Genomic DNA, 26,617 nt, shown 5'->3' with positions numbered 1-26,617 from the left:
TTTTAATTCAGACAACATTTTGATATCAGTCGGATTCGAAATCACGACCTTTAAAATCGATTGCGTCCTTGTCGATTAATTGCCTTAATATGTAAATCAATATATAAAACTGCAATTACATCCTGATATTTATTACTTCGACATTTCAATGTCAAAGAACCAACCCTCTTCAAAACATAATCATCACGTAGCTTTACATATCGAGATATATAAATTGACAATTGAATATATAGACTTTATTTTGTCTCGCTTCATTCATGTTTCACCTTCGTCCATTGAATAGCGACCTTCTGTCGAGACGGTGTCATATTGATGTCAAACTCAAGCATGCGCTTTGGATCTTGCACATGCGTACTTGCAATTCTTGCTGTTGTGTACATTCTGTTGTTTCGCGTTACAAAATCTGTCAAGCTTCAATAATAAGCTTAAATTACTTTGCTATGGTCTTATAACCGTATAAAAGTTAACTTAGCGATTAGTTTTAGTTTTAGCGTTTCATTTGCGTTTTGTTATGTAGATGACCTTTGTGATATTTTCTCATTAATAGTCAGGCTTCAGAAGAATTTTCGTTTCCCTTGTGTGAATATATTTTATAATGCTCATTTAATTGAGCATTGTTTAATTGCGCTGTAAGGGGAACATATCAAGAGGTAAGTTAACTGATAACTGTATATTTGTACATAGCTGACTGATAACGAACGTATAGGTGTACAACTGAAGTGGGCGTTACTCAAGACAAACTGCGTGGGTGAAACATCTGGCTTGTCGCAGACTAGGTGTCACTTAATTATTTATTCGTGCAAACGTTTTCATTTGCTTTTTACAAATATAAGCATAATACTTCATTGCTTTTAACGTATTTTTCTAAGAAGATCAATATCCGATTTACGATGCGTAAAAAAAACGTTCCTTACTCACAAGCGGGTATAAATATTTAAAAGAAATATATTTTATTAAAGGTTTTATGTACTACGTTACATATTATAATCACCGGTAATGTTGTGTTATTATGTGAGATCTTAATTAATTTTATGCATTTTTATGCAAAATTTCATTAGTAAGACAAAATCGATATCCCTTGATTGGGTGTGTAGTAAACGCTTACAGGTCGCTGCTAGTGTCCTACATATTGGCAAGTAAGGGAAGTCAATAATAAAACAGATTATGTAGGTGACAATAAATATAGACTTTTTTGTTTACATAAATCATATACTTCATCAATATACTTTGTAAATCGTCACATTCTTTTACTAATTGTTTTATTTCTGTTTATTACATTTTACATTCTAAAAGTTTGATTACATTACTACACTAATTATAGTAATTTATATGATGAATGCGAATGACATTACTGTTATTCGAATCTTCTACTATTCTGTTATCATACAAAAGTTGCTTATCAAAATTTGTGTCATTCATGAAAAAAAATGATAAAGTGCATTACTACCAAAATTATGTTAAAGCACGTAATTTTATATCTTCGTTTCGGTGTACGAATAAGAAGAGACAGGTTGGTTCAAAGTACGTTAAAAGAATATGAAATGAGAAACATAATAACCACGTAATGTGCAAATGAAAGGAGATAGATACTCGGGTAAATCTAAATTAACTTATCGAAATCAAATAGATCACATAATATTGAAATGAAGGTCAAGCAACTCTGCAACATTCGTGCATAAATTATAACAAAATTTTTCACAGTAAAAAATTTCGTTAACAATAGAATATAGAATGTCCAGAAATTACATTCGAAAAGGGCAAAATTGTTATTTTTTTCAAAATCGTCTATTTTCAAGTAGAGATAATTAACTAATAAATAATAAAGATGAAAGTGTGCGAAAATTTCGAACAGGATTAATTGTATAACGTAGTCAAGGTCACAACTATTTACAATATTAGAAGTAATATGCATAGAGATATAATCCTTTTAGTTGTATTAGGTATCATTTACATGTGTTATGTTTTCCAGTATCAATGTTGTACTCGTATTGTAACTATAACATGTAGTATATTTCTATTTTTTTTTTTTAAATTAGCAAATTTTTTTCTTCACTAATTCACAATTTCTATCAGACATAAACTTAGTCCAATTTAACCTATCTTAGACAAGCTTGCGCATTCACCGCTATATAAACTCATTTACTGTGGCACAATTGCTCCACTCAGAGACGGTAACGAGTCTTTAAGTTTAAGGCGTTTTTGCCTCTCTCTGTGTGTACTATCGCTTGTAAAACGGATTGTGTTCTGAGGAATTGTTTAATTTGAAATGATGCCTAAAGCCACGTTTTATCATCGCACCGCTCGTCATCGACAGGAAGTTCATCCTCACAAGCTTGAGCCTAAATAGTCACGTACAATGCAGTTTCAGAGAAATTTTCTCCCACGAACGCTCTGTGGAATAGATCTCCCTGTCGGGGTTTTTCCTACAGGCTACAATATAGGGTTATTCAGAAAGAGTATATTAAGGTTTCTTTAGAGTCGACATCGCGCACGTGACATGACGGTGTTGCAGGCGTCCATGGGTTTCAGTAATGGTTTACTATCAGACGGACTGTATGCTTGTTTGCCACCTTTGTCGTATAAAAGAAAAGATTATTTAAAGATTGACTACAAGAAATCCCTTTTATGAGATAAGTCCACTATTATTCTTATTTATTCCTTAAGAACTCTGTATCCTATAGTTTAAAACTTCACCGCACAATAAAGTGTTACGAGCAAACAAAATAAACTAGTATGTACCCATTTAAAAGTTAAGGGCCAATAATCCTTCTAAATATTTTACTTAAAAACATTTTAGTCATATAGGAATGAAACATTTATAAGGGTTCATTACCCTTACTACGTTACTACATTTATTTCAAGATATTCTATATTTTATGGTAAATACATTTACAAAGTCGCTTTTCCTTTCCTTTTTTCTAAAAGTCCTTTGGCCTACAATAATACAATTCTCGTCGTAAACTTAGTTATAGAATTTGTATGCATCTCCGCTTTTCACTATACCGAACTGAATTAAAAGCGAAGAGCGTATAACAGAATTATTTGTGATCATTTTATATATACAGAGTGAAATCAAAGTCATTAGCGTTCCTTTTATGGGAGTGTTCACCTTATGCAACTGAACATATTTTCCAAAGAAATATGTATCAACAAACGTTATCAAATTTGTAACTCTCCATACTAACCTGTCAGCTCGAGGCGCGGTATTGGTATAAAAAGCTAAAACTAATATTTAATGATCAGTGTTTCTTTGAAAAAATATGTTTGTAAGATTTAAAATAGGGTGAAATGTAATTTAAAATGTATATTGTTATTTATTTACTTATTACGTTATTTGTTACAATAACAGTAGTATAAATACCTCTGGTAATATCAGCATAAAAATGTTTTACCTATTAAAATCTTGCAGTTGAAATAAATATTTACCTTTTATTAAGATTCTTAGAAATGCAATCAATTCAACGAGATGCCCTATCTGGCTGATGGCTTACCTACATATGCTCGTTTTTGTTTTAAATAATAATAAATATTTCTATAAATAAATAAATTCCACAAATAAGTCACAACCTGGTGAACACAAATATGACAATAAATCATTATTAAAATACAAATAAATGTACTTCATTCTTAAGCTCCTTTAAAAGAGATTATCAGTATGACATTTTTCTTTTTGTATATAACTTCGATAATTATGAACCAACTTTGGTAATTATTATTGCGATTGATAGGTTTTACTTGTTCTCATATTAATATTATACTAATTTCGTCACAATTAATATCACTGTTTCGTGGAACAAATTTCATTTATCCATACTATTAGAAACTTACACTTGAATTTACTTGAGTATATCAATCGATGAGTAATTAAATACTAGACACTATAAATTTGTGTTAATTACTATTTCATGCCAGGTAGCCTAATAAAATTATCAATAAACAAACCTACTCTCATAAATATTAATAACAATAATGTTACAAGATAAATCATCAATCGTTTACTGAACTAGATAAGTTACGAGTATTGTATCTTGTAGAAGTTCATATCACACAAGTTCATATCACTACACCATACACACACATAACACTTTGCAGAAGTTATTTGTCAAAATGACAGTCGGAGATTAATGGCTAATATAGAAGGTTTTAGAACTTTGGTAGTAATAGTGGTGATCAACCTTCGAGTGTTGACAGTCACATACATAGTAATGGTAGCGATTAAATTAAAGAAAATAATTCTAATCAAATAACCAATTAACCAATTCATCAAATAAGTTTATTTTGTTTTGTGTGAATAAATTTAATTTATCGATACCACCGAAAGCTTACATTTGGACCACCAATTTTCATTTTGCGTGAAGTCACGCGTCAGTTCAATTTCCTTTTCATTCCAGTCGACGGGAGAGCGCCACGGAGAGTGGTTGTCTGTATAGTGATTTTAAGTACATATATTTATAACGTAGCTATCAGTTTGTAACTTAATATATCATACATTAAAACTATCAATTATTTTACAACCATGGATATTACAATAACTAGACACTATAGTCTTGATGAAGTGAGTACTTTTTCTATCATTTTTTTTTTATTTTAGTTGTAATTTTTTTAAAGCTTTAAAGTATTAATAAAGCTGTATGAATGGTCAAATAAAGAAAAGTTTTATAATTAATAAATCCTTAAATAGTGACTAAGTGCAAAATACACAATTTTATTTATTTATTTTATTTAGTGTTTAAATTATAATTATTCATTAATTAAGGCCAATTGTTTACTATTATTATTGTACCTACATTTTGCATGCCTTTTTTTCCAAAATATGCATGTTCGTAACATATTACTATTATCATTTTAATACCACGTTTTTGGACAAATAAATATTATCATAATTTTTAATTGCCAAATTACTGTAGCAGTAGTAGGATATTATATGATATTATCGTCACAATATAATAAGAGAACAAAATGTCAACAATTATATATGGAGATGCTTATACATTTCGAATTCGTGAATAATATTATCACGATACATGTTCGTGATATTGTAACAGTAATAGGGCGACTTTATAATTAACTGTACAACATAGTATCATACACGATTTTATCGCCACGATATAATAAGAGAATAAAGTATTTAAATTTGTATGGAAACGCTTTTAATTTTTCACCACGACATTGTGAACGTACACGAAATGTGGAAATGGTAGAGGTAAAAGCTAACTTAAAAATGGCTTCACACATTTTATATCGTAATGCTAGAATCGTGCATCGCGCGGTGTTACGAGCAATAATATAAAACTAGCCATCATATAAGAATTATAATATAGTTAAAATGCATGCATGCAATGCTAGCACTATAAGCAAAGAGAGATTATGGATGGGCGAGAGATGGGTAGCAGCGTCCCTCTTAAAATATCTTTAAAAGCCTAACTGTGTTTGCCACTATTAGACATAAGCATTCTCCCCGTATTGAGAAGGTTTATATCCAACAGTGGACAGTTAACGGCTGAAATAATAATAATAATCAAAATGCAAAATTTGGAAATTTTGCGAACGCGCCGTAGCTACATCAAGAAAAACACTAAATTAAAAACTACCAATTAGAGTAATTTTGACGATGTTACAAACTTATATATCTTAAAGGTTTTTTTATGTACCTATGATTAAATGCATGGCAATTTATTGGTTGCGAATTGATATTATTAAAATATGAAAATCATATTTCAATAAATATTAAGTGATTGATAAATTTCGAAGCTGACGAGACTTGCACTCACACCTTCTATTTCATGCTGGAGCCAATATTCTTACTAGTTGAGCTACCGCTTTGCTGATCACCTGTTCGAAATTTTACATTACAATTGTAATTTTTCAATAAAATGGTTATGTTAACTAGGTATGTCATAAATTTATAATTATTTTGATAATAAAGTAACAAGTGTAGTAAAACTATAAGAATTTTATGATATTATGGTATTTTTCTATATTAGTATTATAAGTATGAATTTATAAAAAAAGCGTCTCTATTAGTTTTATATTATCTACAGTACAAACTCTATACGAGACTTTTTAATAGAAATAAAAGTTAAATAGACTACGCCTACACTATTGGTTTACGAGTACGTTAGCGGAATACTAGTTAGAGATACATGAGGTTGAAGTCAGGTCAGTTGATTCATTGTAATGAGTTCATTGGAAAATAACCATGATTGTTTCTAAGGAGACCGCTTAGAGATCGATCTGATAGGATATATTCCTGAAAATTGACAATTAGGTCTCTATTTTTAATAATCTTCTTCACTCAACTATATATACAATCAAGGCGACTTTCACGCAGCCTTCTCGAAACTTCGCTACGACGTGATTTGACAGGTCAATTAAAAGTACAGGCAAAGAATAGAAATTTTATAATAAATCGATTATAAGAATAACACAATTAAAAAAAAAACAACAAAACTCAATAATTATATTATTAAGATCAAATTATTCAGTAACTTTTACTAATAATGAGTTATATTTTTGTCAAGCCACGCCTTTTTAGTTTTTGTAATAAAATATAATAAAAAAAATCCTCTGTTATAGCCTATTTTAAAATAGGCCGGTACGCCATTCCATATTCATCTTTTCGAAGATATGTAATCTTCAATGTATAGGTAATTACAACAATTCGTTATACTTTATTATGCAAATTATACATATTATGCATATATTAAGGCTACCCAATTCAACCTGTATAATGCTTGCACGATCTGAGGAAGGTATAATGGGTATTTATTATTATGGTAAACATCATAGATAAAGTACATAACATTATTTATCGAAACTAAAAATTTTTAATTCATTTTGTACCGTCTTAAGTAGCCAAATATTCCTTTCTTACGCGTATTAAATGTAAAAAAAATGTTATTACTTATTTACATATATACGTCATTAAATATTGTGTGGTTATTTTTTTTACAATTAATAAGAGGTCGATTTATGTACATACTAAAAAAGTATTCACAATACATTTTATGCCATCTTCCCAAGTGACTTTCCTTTTATGCCCTTTGTGTTTTATCGATGGGTGAAAGCATAAAAAATATTTTTTTTATTAGCCCATAAATTCATGGTCATAAGTATAATGTCTTCTAAGGTTGAACTATAATGGTACATTTGAAATATGTAAATTATTATTATATTTCTAAGCTATATACGTTAGAGTAAAGTATCATATTGAAGTTTACGAGCTATATTATTTTATGTCACATCATAACTGTCCTGCTATTCTATTCGTCTTTGCAATATCGTCATAATATTCGTACACTTTCTGTCATTTAATATAGCATAAATCTAGATATTAAAAAGTATGTTTCCCTTGAAGCAATGGTAAATGATTTTTTTATTATATCAGCCATTAACTATCCACTATTAAACATAGCCCTTCTCATAAGAAGTGTTTTGACAGTAGCTGCCACACTTGGTAGACGGATCAACAGTTAAGCTTTAAAACAATATATATTTTAAAAGAGACATTGCTGCCCATTTCTAGTCCATTTAGTTCCCTTAGTCGCCTCTTACGAGAAAGGATCCCTTCCTTCGGCCAATTCTATACCGGGCCTACACGGCAATGAATATAGTTACCACCATCTTGTTGTTTCTCATGGGTGCAATAATAAAGACGTATCTATATATATATATATATATATATATGTATATGTATATATATGTATATTTGAAATTTGTATAGAAAAACAGGACCAAAATCAACAGAAAAATAATTCATAATAATAATGATACACTTTGTCTTAATTCAGACATGCAAAGTTGCGAAATACCACTAGATCTGCCTAATCAAATAATGATATAGACAAACATATTCACGTAACTCTTGAAAACAATTACTCCTTTTTCTGTGTAGTTGTGTAAAATCCAGACGAATCGATAAGTACCATCTGTTGTAAAGTAGGTTTAAAAATAAGACATTAATATTAGCTTTTAGTCTACTAATATCATAAAGTTATTAAAGATATTTGTTACTTTTGTTAATGAAATTTGGTAGACAGTATGATGGATTACATCATCACAATACATCATCTGTATTAACATACATATAAGGTAATTTTGCTCTTCACGAGTCATGGGTGAAAGATGAAATATAGCAATGAAATTACAGTCATAATTACAACAATTTTCATAAGAATGGCAAATTATGAATGGAACTATGAGCATCACAGCATATTTGACATCCCTGAAACATTATACATTGTTAAATAAATAGTGACATTCTTACCAAAATAAGCATTCTCCGAAAACAGCTTTTAGAAATTTATTAATTTTGTTAGAAGTGATAGGCTTAATCACAATTACTCAGGTTGTTAACATAAAGGAGCCTATTTCAAAGAATCCACGCCTTAAAATGGAACAAATTTATAACAACTTTTCTATTAAATAAATACCTAATAAATGCCTATACTCTCGATATGCGTATGTTATAATATTACCACTTATAATATTATTATTATAATCGTGGGAACAAATTGACAACTTACTACTTAAACCTTACTATGATTACAAGTTCGATTTCCGCATAATACAAATATTTGGCGAGTTCACTTTCAACCAATTTTCAAGACATTTAATAAACACGCTAGGGGGGAGTAGGAATTGTTAGTAATTGGGCTTAATAACCCCTATTGCTAGCAATACACTATATCATTTCGACCTCCACACGATTCTTCTTGGAAACCATCGTGATTGGTTTATTGTTGAATTTGTCACTATATGCTCATTAATCTGCTTCAACCTCACCTATTATTCCTCACTGGTGCCCCGTCAGTATATACCGTTAGCGCTAGTTAGTTTTCATTCCATTATCATCCATTAAAAAAAATATACACGCTATGTTTAAGACGATCAAAAACGTTATGCTATATTTTATTCAAGTTGGTGTGGAAAACTAATAATATAATATTTTTTACAGTCGTCAATGAGAAGCGGGGCGTTAGCTGCGATGGAGGCGGAGCCCGACCTCAGCACCTTCGAGAACAAGTCAGGCTTGGCTGAGGACATGAAGTTCCTCGCCTCCATGCCTGAATTGTGTGACGTCACATTCCTCGTGGGAGACACGCGAGAGCCAGTATGCGCGGTTAAAGCCGTACTGGCTGCTCGTAGCAGGTCTATTGTAGCTTTTTATTATATTTTTTATAATAGCTGATCAAAGTGGCCATACTCCACCTTTTGTAAGTAAACGTCCATGAATAAAGAACTTTATCTCGGCAAATAAAATAAAAAAGCATATAAAATAAAAAAAATAAAAACATTGTCTATGTAAGCATATCCAAACACACTAATGCCAACAAGAGCCCTCTATGCAAATAATTAATTCATAATAGCGAAGCCAAAGTGGTCACCGTGATCAAAAATGATCAGAACACATTATCATCATCATTAGTTTAAAGGATTCTAATGATATCACCAACCTTTTCACTTTATGTGCTTTAGTAGAATTGATTGACCTTTCTAAACTAGTAGCTGTAGCTAAATCTTTGTATAAATTCTTTAGAAATGCTACGCTTTCCTGATATTTAGTAGTAGGTATTTGGAAGTTCGGGATGGAGTGACCTTTATATGTCAATAAGGCGTTCAACTAGAAAGGTTGCACATTTATCACAAATATATGTTGATTCTATCTATATAAATGAACACTTTATTTTGTCCATTAATAAATGCATCAATTGAGAACTACTAGAATTATTTGACTTAGTAGTCCGATTATAGGTGGTAAAAAAACTTAAACATGGTCAGCGCAATGACTGCTGGGTCATAACTTTAGAACAGTTACATAAATTGTTTTTAATTACATTTTTATTTAGCTAATAATATCTCAATTAAAGTATTTCCTTAAACATTTAGGATTGATTTTAGATTAAGATAAAAAAATAGTATTTAGATAAGACAACATCTGTTGGTTCTGCCAGTTAGTAATATAAAACACAAATCAAACTTAAAGCCTGTGTTAAACTGTGTTAAGTTCTAAACTACGTTACAACTATAAAGCTTTCAAAAGATTAAACCTTGTGTAGGTATAGCAATTACCAAATATATAGGGAACTCTAATCTCTTCAGTACTTCGACTTTCTTAGTTCTAAATGTTGTGGAACGATGGATATTTTTGAAGCCATTTACGAAAGATGCTTAGTAAGAAATTGATTTTTTTTTTTATATTATTGTAAATGAAAGTACTCACTCCTCAAAGTAGTTAATATTAAAAAGATTTATTTTAATAATAATTCCCACTTTCCATATTATAAAATATCTAAATTGTATGTTGACGAAAGTTCACTGTGTGGTCCCGGCATAGATTGGGCCACCACTTCCTTTTCCATGGGTGCCTTAAGAGGCAACTAAGGGAACTTAATGATCAAAGGATGGGCAGCAGCGTTCGTCTTGAAACATCACCAAAGTCTAACTACGGTTATTGGCCCGCTTACCAACGTGGCAACATCTGACAAATCTCCGCAATAGGGAAAAGCCTATGTCGAGCGATGGACAGTTAACGGCTGATATAGAAGTTAAAAAAAAAACGCAATGAGAACAAAAAATATTTGTTTCGCTCTTACTAAATGACCTCGTACAATACAATGTCAAGAATTTACTCATAAAAGCGGCGATCCAGAAATTCCTAACATTTACTGATGTCATGCAAAGTATCCCTTTGTAGCCCGCATTAATGTTAGAAACATTTAAGTTGTCTACAGGATATTAACTAATATGCGTGAAATTTAGCGTGAACAGAGCTAATTTGTTGTGGCAGATAAAAATTATAAGGAAAAGTTGGTTTACTGAAAACCTATGTGCGTGTATAGAAGACGTTAATCAAATCATAAGGATTGTAACTCCTACTCACTTTATCTTTGGTCAAAATTTGCTAGGTTCGCTAGAAATAAACAATGTAAGTTTTATTGTTTTTTTTTAAAAAAAGTAGATTTTCAATTCCTCAAATTTTTAGGTGACTCAATTACGTCGTCAATGAAATCGATTTCCATTTATTATATTACGTTCCAATTTCATTATTTAACAAGTTTTTCATTGCGCTACGAAAACTCCCTATCATAGAAGCATAATCTTCTTACAAACAACTTTCTGAAAGATTTTATATAATACTAGCATAATGTGATTACTTGTTATAAAATTACAATCGACATCTAACCTAAGTTTTATGAATTGATTTTGTAATCTATGTTCGTTTACGCTAATCTTTGAAATGGCTCAGAAATTTTCGATATAATTTGGTAAATAGTTATTCGCTCCAACTTGAAATATAAGATAGTTTTTAACTCGATAAAAAAAATGGCGGTAGGAGAACATATACTAACATTTGCTGGTTTTATTAATATACAACATTATTTTTGTTAACAGGGTATTCCAAAAGATGCTTTACCAAGCCCCGAGTCCCCAAAGAAAGAAGGAGCCCGCACCTCGTGAGAACAAGCTTCGCCTATTTCTGAAACGTTCGTCCGAGCCCTTGCTCAATCTACAAAATGCCGCTCAACAGGTAATTACATGATTTACTACGAACCTATATCAAAATACACTAGTTTGTACGGGAATGTTACGTGTTCATCCATCCTAAATGATATACATGAATAATTTATAACCTGAATTATCATACTTCTGATTCTATATATCCATCCATCACCATAATATAAATATATTTAGGTGTAACTCCTGTAATATACAAAAAATTAATAAAAGGAATTATTTTTATTTGTTTACATTATTTCTCAGAATTTTACAAGATGTATCCCTGACTCTCCTTATAATACATTTAAATAAAATAACTATAAGCATGACTTAATATGTAATTATAAGTCTAGGTTATTTGAAAGTAAAGTCTTAATAATAATAACAAAGGAATTCATTTCCCTTAAATCAATATGAGTTTTACTCTCAATTTCTTTGATTAAAGCTATATCGAGAGCATGATTGCCGTCTAAAAAGGTTCCAATATCTACGGGGAATTCTACCAACTTTATTGCTTTATTCCTCTTTCTCAAGAGTTCTCCGATACTACTTTAGGAATCAGCAAACGTTTGTTTCTTCCAAAGAAATCTCGAATTGTTGATACTGTCGTGAATGTTTATAGGTAAAATAGAAGTAAATGCCAGAGCGAGGGGTGTTTGTTTGAGCTCCTAAAACATTTACGTGAAAGTACACAATAATGATTATAAGCAAGACGAACATTTCTCTAAAAGACGTGAAATGTTAAAGTAAATTGTTTTTACTGTGTTCAATGCAGAGATCGACTTTCGCGCAGCAATTGGCACCGATACAAGAGGTAAAAACAAAATTAACGGTGTTGTAGGGAACATTCATTTCATCGGTTTTCAATATTCGGTGTTCATATTGTAAATTTTTCACTTTTTTAATACACTTTTGTAGATAGGACTGATTTGATTCGGCTACGAGTAACAAAACTTACTTTTTGGATCGAGTTTTTGTCTTAGGCGAGTTCCATCACTGAGATTGTATTGCATGATTATTTTGTATTCGTTGGATTTTTTTTTTATATTTCTTGAGAACAAGTCTTATATGTATCAATGTTGTATCATCTATTCACTGGCATTACTTCCTTAAAAATCGATGATTAGCTCAAGATACAGTTATAAATAGCACCCTTATGCATGCTTATAATAAATGTTCGTCAACCGCATTAATGTTTATATAAAATTGAAATTATTTCAAACAACACATATATTTATTTTGACCACAATACTGAAAAATATAAGGTTATTGAAATGTATTTTTTAATTACTGGCATTTTGTCTTTTATCGTACTTCATTGTTTTATTGTGTGATTAATTAAAGCTTCATTTTTTTTATGCTTTTTAATGGCTTACAGAAATATATTAATAAAACTTCGTAAGTATTAAAAATAAAAACGGCAATAATTATCTTTCTTGTAACAAAATATATTTCTGTTTCAGCTCAATATTTTTATTCGCATACAATTCAATCAGAAATTGTGTTTATCTTACTTATAAAGATTTTAATTTTCAGTTTAAACTTTCGTGTCTCCTATTTTTGCCTACAAAATTATAAATTAATAATAACATGTAACTTTCAAAGAGCTTTATACTTTGATTATGACAAAAGTTTTAATGTAAAATCAATGTTTATAACAGCCGTCTTCGCAACAACATCAGACTCTGATCATCGAAGAATTTGAACCGGACGTGTTCCGTCAACTGATCGAGTACATCCATACTGGTTGTGTAACCCTTCAGCCAAGAACATTGCTGGGTGAGTGGTTAATATATTATTACGCGTAATTTTACTAACACACTAAAAGGTATAATTGAAATAAAATAGTCCATTGAAGATAGCGACTAAACGTAATTATTATAATGTTGAAGGTATTATTTGGAATTATTATTAGTAAGGGTTGTCATTTATAAAGAACGTATAACCAAACAATAAAACTTAGACTTTATTATTAACATATTTCAAATATTTATCATTTACGAATATAGATTTTGTTTTTAATATAAATAGGCTAAAATCATCTTTTTATTTGGACTAAATTGTCTCTGTTACTGTATAATATAAGACTTTTAGCCGAGTTAGCTAATAAAGAAAACTATTCCAATCAGTCATAACAATTTATTAGTATTGTTACTCGTACATTACTGGATATGAATTTAATATTTTGTCATTGACTTGGTATAAAGATGGTTGCCCATATGCAAAATTTTCAAATTACTCAGCAAGCTATGGAGAAAGCTATGCTTGAAATTTCTTTACGTGACGAAATCCAAAAAAACATATCCGCAAAAGAACCAAAGTAACCAAGCAAGCTGATGTGGAAATGGACTAGTAACATAACTCGAAGAACCGACAACTGATAAGGGAGAGGTTTTAGGTCAGCGATCTCGTACAGATAAACGCAGTGAAGGACGACTCCCCCTCCACTAGATGGAGTGTCGACCTCAAATGCACTGCAGGAAGTCAATGTATGCAAGTGACTCAGGACCATTTTTATGGCACTTTATGAGGGAGGAGATATACTTATGTTCAGCAGTGGAGAGACAATGGCTGACATGATGATAAAGATGATGATGATGATTGGTATAAAGACTTATTTTGAATTTTCCTTTTCTTGTACTACGTATGGTTTTTTGTTTTAATAGCACCCTCTTATGACTATTATATAACATTATGTTCTTACTACTATTAGGAAAAAGAATTACTATGAAATAAATAATAAATTATATTTTTAAATTTCTCTTAGTTATTCAAATTAATATTATAAATTTTTATTGCAAAAAAAATTATAAAATATATTTATAAATCTTAATTATAAATTAAAAGAACGCAATTTAAATATAACTCCAGCAATTTACCATATCTGTTTCGTAAAAGTGTTGTTTTTGTTAATGGTATAGGATTGTTTCCGTTATTATTTAATTTGTCCCATTTCGTCCGTCGTCGAATCCGTCCCAACAGTTTTATCCCGATTCAATTATTTATAATTATAGATCTTTTTTGAGTTTACTTGAAATGTTTGAGTTTTACGAATATGATTTAGGATTAAAAAATATATATTTCAATTAAAAATTCAATAGTAATTGAATCAATTAATAGTCATTAACCTCTGGAATAGAAGACTTGTGAATGTACGTATGGCACCAAGTAAGCTTATGTTCAAAAGAAAACGATCTGTTGAATCAATATGCAGCAATGCAGCTCTAATTACGTATTACTTAATAATTAAATAGGTATATAATTACATATCAGTCATTGTGTGTAATACCGTGTAATATTATTTAGTATGATATTTATTATTATGTCAATTTATATAAATAGGTTAATTCAATTTTATGTGTAATGTATGTTCGCAACCACACATCAAACGTTTTCTGTTTTTACCTAATGGTTAGCTGGTAGAGAGTGCCATACGGTATTAAGTTTGTCATTTGTACAAATTTTATTGTGCAATAAAGAACAAATAACTTAACAAAAATATCTACATAAAAACGAAAAAAAAAGAAACAGTTTTATAGACAATTTAATTCTATTTGAAGTTTTAATAGTCTCACTGCTCTTAGTTTTTTTATGCCATTGAGTATTGTAAACAAGCTCGAAAAGTACACAAGTTAATGGAAAGTAATGGAAAATGGTCACCGTCGCCTACGAACTTGATCGATATCATCATAGATTTATGCTGTGACACGCCTTACACCACTCTTATATGGTAGGGTGATATTGTGGATTATTAGAGTAGGTACATCAAACAATAAAACAAAAACTGTGTGATCCATGGCTGATAGCAGGATGTCATTTGACCACCACAGTACATATGTGCCGAATGGGTTTCTTATGATATGTTTCTTTCTCTGTTCTGAGTAAGGTTGGAAGGAACAGATGGAAGGGGTGGGGAGGAAGAAGAGGGAGAATTAGCTACGTAAATATTGTAGGGCTGGTAAATACGCTTTTTAGCGTTCATGAGAGAGATGTAGGGTTCATGAACAAGTAAGTGTATATTATTTTTATTATGGTTTTTAATAATCTTAAATTATAATTTAAGTAAATTTTACTTTTTCTGCCATTAATTACCATTGCAATAATTAGAGCTATTATGTAAAAAAAAATATATTTAATTTATTCAAAATATTTCCACAATGTACCATTTAATTAAAATAAGATTCTATATTCTTTTGGGAACATTATTCAATTTGAATAAAACTCTGGTTTCATATTCAACAAACATGGAAATCTCTGCTCAGTGTGTTTGACTATTACCTACTTATTACTCGACAGAATAAATATTGACTTCATTATTTATTCTGAAGTTAATAATGAAGTTTATTATTAAATTTAGACGCAAATACAAAGCAATGATGGAGATAATAAATGTCTATTTCCGTCAGTTCTTGTCCGGTTTTTTCTTAAACAAAATAATAAAATACATTGATATAATCTTGATACATTCGTATTATAAGTATCTTGTAGATGAATAGACTACCGATAAAAATTGTGTTCCACAAAAACAATAACAACACCGATTGTAACAATAGCAGTTATTTTGATTAAAAAAAAAACTGAATTGATAAAATTTATTTATATGATTTTGATAAAATTTTTATGGGACCAATCTCTAAGTACATTCTTTCAGATAAAAAAAGAATTTTTCAAATCAGTTTACAAACAATGGAGTTATGAGGTTATGAATATAAAAAAAAAACATAAAACTGGATTGAGAACCTCCTTTTTTGAAGTTGGTTGAAAATTGAGCAAGAGCCGGATACACCTGGAGAGTCCATGAAGTGGCACATACGTTACAATGGGTGAATGGAATGGATAGATAATAGATATAGATATATTTATAGAGATTACATATAGATATATTATTATAGCTACTTGAGAAAACCTGTTAGTGGCTTATTTTGTGATACTAAACTGTATCTATTTGCTCTAGTGTACCCCTGGTTTTCCTGTTAGTAAATAAATATATAATGATACAGTACTAGTACTTTGTCCGCTATTTCGTACGCATAATCTTCAAAATTAGGAAAACCAATGGAATAAATCACTTTTAGATGACATATCGAGATAATATATATATCGGTTTTTAAGTTAGACCCTCGGGAATACAACTGTAGAAATTGCATCTAATTTGGAACAGTAATTTTTATATTATGCCAGAACAAACACATATATATATAGATAGATAGACAGACAGACAGATGGATAGACAAGTAGAAGTAGTAGTATAAATTCTTAATAAAAATTATTGCTTTGGTACCTACTGGTCTTATTAAATAAGACCCTCATATAAATTTATCTTAAATATCTCTCATATACAAATATCATCAAGTTACAAATTTATTATATTAGTAAGTTGATAGCTTTTACCCGCGACTTCGCCCGTGTGACTGACCTAATTAATTGAACGGGCTAAAAAGTAGGTCATGTCCTTCTTTGTTACAAATCTGTGTATACATTTCATGACGATTAGTTGAAGCTGTTAAAATTTGAAAAGGTAACAAATTCACAAATACACTTTTTCTTTATAATATTACTTTTAAGTACTAATTTTAATTTACAGTATTTTTAATTTTGTCTTTGAACATAATTATATATATATATTATATATATATATATATATATATATATATATATATATATATATATATATATATATATATATATATATATATATATATATATATATATATATATATATATATACACACGGCATATACAACGAAAAACATTACCCATCTTATACGCAGGCTTGTATGATTTGAATTCTTGATACCGACATCAATCTCGATAATGGGTCCCTGGAAGATGATATGCGTAAAAGAAGAGTGGACCCCACTATGACAAGTGATATGGATCGATAAGGGGTAACGTACTGCGCCAACCCTAGATAACGGGACAAAGGCAGAAATAATAATACCCATCTACACTTCTATACTTGTTATAAATTAAAATAATCGATTGAAACCATTAGTTCTGGCTGTATTGCTTTCAACTCTAAAATAACTCGTAAAAAACGACTAAGATATACATAAATATGTATATATCCTGATTTTATGGTGATAAATTTGTTTCCAGTAATTTGATGTTTATAAAATAAATAATACATTTTGTATGCATAATGAAATAAAAAAATTAAGTGTTCGCAAATGTAAAGAGTAAATAGGTATAAAAACTAAAATATCAGTTAAGTTTCGTTTAGCTACGCTTCCTTTACTTTTAACTTGAAAGACTTCTCTACAAAAAAATGTAAATTATTATTAATTTAAGTTGATATATTAAAAAGTGATTCCGGAAACTGATATTAAAATCGAAACGATAATCATTCGAATCGGATATTAGGAATGTGAAGATATCGCGTAACATGCGTATATACAGGGAGAAATTATTATTATTAAGGGAAAAATAATTGGCATCTTCTAAGGGGAATATTGTGCCAGTAAAACAGAATATTTTTTCCCAGGAAACTGAGCTGATAAAAGACAAAAAGTTTTTAGCCAATATGCTAATACGGTACGTCCAGTTGTTATTTTAAACAGCCTCAAAGTATTCGTATTCAAAAGTTTAGTGAAAAAATGTTTAATATCGCTAGTGAAACACTGTCTTAAAAGAACGCTGATTATTTCAGATTTCTCTCAGTATATATTTGAAGTTACCTCGTCCTGATACTATTATCTATTCAGGCGCAGACTTAATACAGTTGGAAATTGAGGGTTATTATGGATCATTGTAGTCCTTCATATACATTTCATGTAGTCATAGTAGATAGTACTGATAGTGTCAATCTTCGAGAGTTGAATATCCATCTACATACTAATGGTATCTGAATTAAACAAAATAATTCTAATAAAGTAACGTACTCTAGCGACCGAGGGGAAAGGATTGTTAGTAATGCGGACTATCAGTCCTATTGCTAACAATATACGCTATCAGGTCGACCTCAACGTAGTTCCCCCTGGAAACCATCGTGCTGAATTCCAAGTGTGTTCATCACGATGGGCTAACTGACCTGCCTTTTCATTCTCACCTATCATCCCTCACTGGTGCCCTGCCAGCGTACACCGTTAGCGCAGGCGGAGTTACCATTCCATTATCATCCACATTTGATAGCAACCAATATATTTATTTAGCTTTCATTACTATAACTTTTTTGTTACTCAATATGGATGAGACTTTTAAATTCTTTTAATATTATTCAACGAATAATTTTCCCATAACTTTATCTTAAGATTCTGTTGCTTAATTTAAATAAGTTTTGGCCGTCCAATATGCTCGGTCCCAAAACTTTCTAAAAAAAATTCCAGGTTAAACTTAGTTTTTTTTTTCTTAAAAAAAAGATAAATCAGGCTTGTTATTAATTATGAAATGAACGGATCTTCTTAAAAAAAAAAAGAAAAAATAACCCGCGTAAAGTTTTTTATTGTATTTACGTTTGTACTTTAATTTTGTTGTGAAAATAAGTACTACATGGTTTATAAAGGTATTATAAAATTAATTTTACTACATGTTTGTCTTTTGTAAATTTAGTTGTAGATTAATAAATGTCCTTTTGAAAATAGAATATACAATATTGAAATCGACAATGCGTAAACGTCTTCACATAAATTACGCGTGCCAGAAATAAATAGCTATTAGAGATTTATGCTGTATCAAATCGCAGCTTAAGTCAACCAAGACGCTTAAGCTAAATACTCATTTCCCAATCGCGAACCAAATAATATAGAAAAAAAAAAACCTCTTCACAGCATTGTGTTGCTTCTAGTTCCGATTATTGCCATTTTGATCCGTGTACAATACATTTATAAGTAGGTATAAACATACTTATATATGTAATCTGGGTGTTTATATAAGTATAATAAACATGTGTAAGTATATCTTTTTTCAACAAATAAAAAAGTATTTTATCATGCAGAGAGACACGACGGAGGCTGTTGTAAACAACGAAAGTTCTAGAATTTCAACACCAAATAATGTCGTCTTCCCACGATTAATAGCAGATAAGATAATTTTATATACAAAGCTATTTTAATTCTTCAAAGAGGCTGTTTTATAAAGATATTGTGTTTATAAATAGAAATAGCTGCCCAAGCAACAATTTTACGCCTACACAAATGCGTGACAATTATATTACACCTTGAGAGTTTTGGGACCTCATCGGGTTTCTTGATAATGAAGAAATTTTGTGTGTAAAATAGTTTGAATATTTATTACTTCCCTGCTTTCCGTTTATTATTTAATATATATCACGTCCGTTTCCAAATTTTTCAATCGCTTAATAGTTATAGGAATATATCATATCTCCTCCTACTGGGGGGAGGTTTGCCAGTAGTTACTATGTTTGGCAGGCGGGTTGGCAACCACAGTTCAGTTAGGCTTTGATGATGTTTTAAGAAGGATACTGCTACCCGATTAAGTTCCCTTAATCGCTTCTTATAATACTTACGGGAAGAAAAGGGGTAGCCCATTCTATGCCGGGATATTATATACTATATAATATTTTTGTATCACGAATTTATAAAACTTTTATTTTACATTCTTATTATTATTTATCTGTATTAAGTCCACCAAATGTATATAGAATTTCACTATGCTTTCAAGTTTAAATAAATAAAATAAGTAAATAATTTGTAATATTATTTAAAATGTTTTTATTATTAAAATTTATACACGTAACCGATTCTGAAACGTTATTTTCAAGTGTATTATCGTACTATTATAATAAAATTGTAACTAGACGATATCTGTACATAGATATTTAAGAAAAAATTATATAAGAGATCTAAATAAGACCAATAGATACCAAAACAATTTTTAGTAATTTTGTCTGACTATATGTTTGTTCCTGTATCACGAAAAAACTATTACACCAAATTGAACACAGTTTTCGCTGTTATTTTATTAAAGGTTTAACTTAAAATCAATATATGTTGCATCTAGAAACATCATCTAGAGGTAGTCTTTTCAAAGAAAGTTTTCCTACTTCTAAAATATACACAAAATAGCAAAAATCTAGTAAAAAATATTAAAATTATATTATTGTATACATTGTCTCTATTTTATTTACTGTATACCATAAGTATAGGCAGGTGAATAAACGGAAAAACAAACATACAAATACAGGTTCTTTGTCGAATAAGTACGATACGGGCATTACAGTCACGAAAACATTTGATGAATAAATCCGACTGGTGTTGTCAAAAGTCAAAAGGTTAAACATATGGATTTCAAAGGAATTTGTCATATAGATAAAACATATCCTATATTTACATATAGAGTATGTATTATTCTAATTCAATAATTGCAAATGCCATATACAGGTTGTTTTATAAATGGTTGTTTTGAAGTCTTTTATCTGTTTTTATCAGCTTGTCTATTTAATGTTCAAAATCCAATGTATAGGTCTTTTTTTTTATACAAAAATCCACAGCGCTTAAAAAACAACTTGCATGCTAAGTCTCTTATGAATACAGCCAATAACGGATTTTATTTATATAAAAAAATTATAATTCCAAAGCGAGGTAGGCAAGTTACAGTGGGTGTATGAATGAACTGAATTCATGTATAAATTTTTTATTCTGACAATATTATAATAGCATATTCCTTCGTTTTTGTTAAGTATAGGCTAAAATTAAAAGCATTAAGATCCTTTTAAAGGAATATTAATTTAAAGCAGATAGAAGGAGGTAGATCGAATTTGAAATTTTTATACTAAAAGTCGTTGATATAAAAAACAACAAGTAAAATCGAAAAATAAAAATAGAGAAAATCGATATTATAAAATAAAGAAAATAAATGACAGTATTTAAAATTTTTGCAAGTCTACTAAATCTATTAAATTATGCTATCATTATTTCTTTTAAAATTCGAGTCACTGCTAATTATAACTTTGTATAAGAATGTGATTGTATTTTGTGTCTGTGCCGTAAGCATTTTCACTGCATATTATATAGTATAAGTTCATAATTAAATATATAAATTATCATTATTTAATTAAGGTGTAAAAGATGATATTCGCCTTAAAATAAATTATTAAATTCCATTGCACATAGAATTTAATAAGAAAATTACTACAAAATATAACAAAAAGAAGAGATAATTGTTATATTATTATAAACTTAGATTAAGTTTCTTAATTACGTACAATTAAAAACAATTAAATTCCAAGTTTAATATAAAAGGTAATATAGAGAAATTGTATAAAACATTTTAATGTTTTTATATTTCAATCGTAACAAACAAGAGATTTTACTAATATTATGAATATAATAAGAATAATTTACATCTGTGTTCTACAAAAAAATCGTCTTCAATACTTCAGTAGTAAAACCATATATTTTAATTCAAAAACTAAACTACTGAATAAATTTTGATGTAATTTCTATGTGACCAATCTGTAAATATATCTTTTCAGATAAAAAAAGAATTTTCTAATTCGGTTTATAACTGACAGAGTTACGAGGTAACACATAAAGAAAGAGATGCCTATAATCTTCGCTATCTTTCTAATTTTTAATTTGCGGTCTCCATAATCGAATGAAGTACCATTCTAATATATTTATCATTAGTGGACATGAAGGCCTTCCAGAGTGGGATTTGTCTTTCACATTCTCTTTCCATTTACCACGCTTTAATTTTGCTGTGCATATTTTGATGAATGAATATGATGAAGTAGAATCCCTAATGTATTAACTTTATTATTGAAGATGCATTTTGGTGTACCCCTTTCTTAAGGCGATATGTAATGATAACACGCTGCTCAATTTGTTCTATTTGCAGAAATTACATTAAATTCTTGATTTATAAATTTATAAAATCACAAATAATTATCGCACACGTTTCGAATTTCGCATAATTAATTAATCTTTCAAACCATCTTTATATATTTAACTATATACTGTATATATAAATACGAATTCGTGAACAATACTAATAATATATACATATGTAAGTCTATAGTTTGCTTCTATAATCCTATATTAGTCAATAACATGAATGACAAACTAAAACATAGGTTTACATTTGACGAATATATCATGAAACATACAAACAAAAATTCAATCGGGAATCCTTCTCCGTTTTGAAGTCTGAGAAATAATCATCGAAGTAAATTTACAGGTGTGATGAACGCAGCGGACTACTATGGTCTCGATGAACTCCGCCGCGCATGCGCCGGCTTTGTGCAATGCTGCATCACTGTTGACACCGTCTGCGCACTTCTAGCATCAGCTGAGCGGTACATTCAGTACAAGTGCACTAAATCTTTAGTTCAGAAGGTGAGATAGTAATCAAATGACATAAACACATAAATAAAAACTGTCTATTGCTCAAATATTCTTTTACAGACTGAAAACATGTTCATGAAAAAATATATGTTTATAGACCGCACTATTATGATTTTTTTAATGCTGATCTTCTGTTTACATGAAAAATAAAATATGTACAAATTATTTAAATCTTTGTATTAAACTATATTTATAATAATTAAACCTTACAGTCCAAACGCTTGTTTTCCAATCGCTTCACCGCAAAATTTTTGTGCTAAAAAGCATTTTATTTTCTATTCTGCTTTTGACCTACATAGAAATTGTCAGGTTTTTAAAGTATACAATAATCCCCCAGAAATCTGTTTGGCTTTCTTATTTATTTCCTCAACTGGATAAGCTTTACAGTCTCCCAATAGGTCTAGGAAAGCATCAATACCGTAACACATATGTATAATTAAATGGAATAATATTAATTAGGTTTAATCGCATAAAAATAATAGAAAAAAAAATCTATATCTTAAATATAGTTTATCGTAGCATATCACAATTTTATCGTTACAATATAATAGTAGTATATAAAATTTCGTATGAAGAGGTTTTTATATTTTCATTGGCAATAGTATAAATTTTACTTTCCTATTAGTGTATAAAATTTCGTATTTAATGAAGAGGTCTTTATATTTTCATTGGCAATAATGTTATTTTCATTTCATATAATTAGCATAATAATAAACAGAAAAAAGTAACTTTTAATACAATTTAATAGGAATGTTATAAAATTATTAGTTGACCCGACCATAAACACTTTGCTGTCTAAAGTCAATTAATTGAATGTTTCAATATTTTACGTGGTCAATAAACTTAATTTAAATTCACATCGTGACTTAAAGAAGGTTACAGGTAAATAGTACCGTCAGCAATAAAAATCAGGTACGTAGGTTACACACTTATATATACTATTATGACTTATTTTTATTGCTGACGTTTCGATTTAAACGTAAACTTATTTATTCTTTATTAATTAAGGTACTTTTTATTAAATTTTATTCAAACAGAGAATACATATGTTTTTTTTTTAATTCAGGTGTTGGAATTTGTCGACGAGCATGGCAACGAAGTGCTAAACTTGGGATCATTCACTTTGTTACCACAACACGTCGTAAGGCTAATTCTAGCGAGAGACGAGCTTAGAGCTGACGAGTTTACTAAATTTCAGGTAAATTTTAATTATATAAATCGATTCTCCTAATATATTATTCAAAAAATATCTAAAAAATGTATACGCTTGTTACTCAATCACGATTAAATGGCTTTATAGATTTGAATGATATTTGGTATACAGACAAACCAAGTCCTAAATCGAGATATGATAATTGTTCATTGTAAGTTACATAAAAATGTTATCGTGGGATATAGCTAATTATTTTTATTTGTAATAAGAATATTAAAATTACTAAATGTAGTTATTAATAATTTCATTATAATTGATTGTTAATTTTACGAAAAATAAATTAATTTAAAAAAAGAAAATATAGAGTAATTATTGCAAAACGGAAACAATATTCCTACTTAAAAATATATTATGGAATTAAAATTTAGTATTAATAAAAAGTTATTGATTTATATATATTTATGAGAATTGCAAAATAAACAACGGAGAACAGGCTTTTTGTTTTTTTTTTGGTAGTTCATGTCAGCCATTGTAATTTATTTCCCTTTCTAAAAATATACTAACATTATTAAATAGTCAACATAATAAAAGGCATTTTTACGCACATACATATATACATATATTAGATAAAAATATTTAATTGTTTAAAATGAAATTCCAGGCAGCACTGATGTGGAGCAAAAAATACTGCGACACCAACCCTAACATGTCACTTAAGGATGTCATCGGTAACTTTTTGGAGTACATTCAGTTCCACAAGATCCCTGCCAATGTTCTAATGAGAGAAGTTCACCCACTAGGCTTGGTTCCGTACTCCATCATCATGAACGCTCTAGCGTATCAGGTGCGATGTCGTCGAAGTATTGGATATTTCGTTCATACCGGACTAGTAATGATTGCATTATCTATCAATTATGAAAAAAATAATACATATACAAATTATTAATTAATTAACATTATAACAATGTAATCGAAATCATTAATATACTTAAACAATCCTTGAATGTTGTATCAGTAAAAATTAATACTTTTCCCAAAAAAACATGAGTCAGTAAATGAACAATTTGAGCCTACCACCCTAACATGATATGTTTTTTGGTTTTTTATTTCGCACAATTTGGTTTTTTATTTGGCAAATGTGCTCAGTTGCACGGACAGAGTAAGTTAATATAAGAATACTTAAAGTTCTCTTTTATAGAAACTAAAAAAAGAATAAACTTATATATTTATTTACTTTAATTGCTTAATAATAGTTATTGGTACATATATGAGTTTTAAAATATTTTAAAATAAATAAACTTTTAACATTAAAATATATATTCAAAAATTGCACATAAATCTATTACAAAAACAAAATATAGCAACAAGTGGGTACTTTATTTTGCTTCTTAAGTTCGCAAATACTATATTACTATCACAATCAAAAACTTTAGTAATATTTCAATAAAAAATAAAACCGTTTAAAAACAATTTTATTTTACATTTTCTATTGGAGCACTTTTATATTTGAATTTCATTAAATTGACGGTAATGCAAACATTGTCAGGTTACGGTGTAAATACTCTTAAAGATCGCCTATCCAATCAAAAAGAAATAATATAGCCTCTGTATGTACTAACATTTAGTTGTTATAAAATAAATAAATAAATTGCTGTGAAATATACGTAACTTGCTATTATTTCTAATTGTTGGTTTATGTGAATCTTTAATTAATGTTTAATGTTATAGAAAATCTTCGTGCATAGTTATTTTATCTTTAAATATATTAATAATATATATTATTTATAATATAAAGTTATTTCCATTATAGATATTTTCTTGCTAAATATGGTACTTCATTTTAATTTAATTATAGTATACAATAAAATTATAAAATAAAATATAAAATTTGTAAATATCATATGTATATAATCTATTTTGTTTATAAGTCTCCTTCATAGGCTGGTAAGTAAAATCTAATATTCATTGCACATTTATTACCATATAACTAATTTTTAAAAACTTATATAAATTTTTATGTACCGTAAATAATTTATCATAATCTATTTGAAAAGAGAAGGTTTCTATAGTGTTTAAATTGACATTATTGGTATACTATAGATTAATTAAAGCGTTATAAAACAAAAGAACTACAATAATTGAAATATGGAAAATAATGTTACAAAAAAAAAGTTAAAATAATTATAATATCCCATATTCAGTAATATCCCATTTTCTAAGTCATAATTTCCTACACGAGAAATGTATGATTATTACACCATTAATAAAAGTAAAATATTTATATTTTTACCTCTGTTAATTATAGTATTTATATATATATATCATATATGAATGTATTGCTTACAACTTGTAGTTTTTAAATTTGCATGTGTGTATAAGTTTGATGCTTTGATGTAGAACATTGAGTAGAGTGCTGAAAACGCTGTTGTTGCAGGCAGACCCGGCCAGCATAGATCCAGGAAAGCTGTCCCCGGCTCGAGTGCGCCGCGCTGGTCGTTCTATGTCCGTGCAATCTTCACTCGACCCCTATGGGTCCAACACAACCCTCTCCTCCACCGGCTCGAGCGATGTTCCGTCTTCGGACTCTCGGCACAACTAACGCGAGGGGAACTTCCCCTATCCTATATCCGAACCCGTCCCCGGCCCCTCTACCGCCCCTGTC

General features: G+C 29.3%; 1 protein-coding gene across 4 annotated transcripts; it reads left to right on the top strand.

The window, feature by feature from the left end:
* Positions 1–370: 370 nt before the first annotated feature.
* LOC113513612 (serine-enriched protein) lies at positions 371–26,572 on the top strand. Of its 4 annotated transcripts, none has more exons than XM_031910385.2 (9): positions 371–650; positions 8,957–9,150; positions 11,395–11,530; positions 12,275–12,313; positions 13,161–13,278; positions 22,636–22,793; positions 23,869–24,000; positions 24,617–24,799; positions 26,390–26,572. In XM_031910385.2, exons 2-9 carry the CDS (start codon positions 8,963–8,965, stop codon positions 26,552–26,554), a joined length of 1,119 nt encoding a protein of 372 aa, XP_031766245.1. In that variant the 5' UTR covers positions 371–650; positions 8,957–8,962; the 3' UTR covers positions 26,555–26,572. The 4 variants fall into 4 exon arrangements, with proteins under 4 accessions (XP_031766245.1, XP_031766243.1, XP_031766246.1 ...); XM_031910383.2 differs by lacking the exon at positions 371–650 and adding an exon at positions 4,398–4,555; XM_031910386.2 differs by lacking the exon at positions 371–650 and adding an exon at positions 4,398–4,555 and having other exon boundaries at positions 26,394–26,560.
* Positions 26,573–26,617: the final 45 nt, after the last annotated feature.

Source organism: Galleria mellonella, unplaced genomic scaffold (genome assembly GCF_026898425.1).
Source record: "Galleria mellonella isolate WM207_F2 unplaced genomic scaffold, CSIRO_AGI_GalMel_v1 utg1432, whole genome shotgun sequence".
Taxonomy (NCBI): Eukaryota; Metazoa; Arthropoda; class Insecta; order Lepidoptera; family Pyralidae; genus Galleria; species Galleria mellonella.
The sequence above is the reverse complement of the archived record's forward strand: the minus strand, read 5'-3'. Positions and strand labels throughout refer to the sequence as shown.

Coding starts and splice junctions, on each gene's coding strand:
- LOC113513612 (XM_031910383.2), top strand. CDS start 4,517: ATGGATATTACAATAACTAGACACTATAGTCTTGATGAA. Junction 4,556..8,956: donor GACACTATAGTCTTGATGAA/GTGAGTACTTTT, acceptor TATTTTTTACAG/TCGTCAATGAGAAGCGGGGC. Junction 22,794..23,868: donor CTAAATCTTTAGTTCAGAAG/GTGAGATAGTAA, acceptor TTTTTAATTCAG/GTGTTGGAATTTGTCGACGA.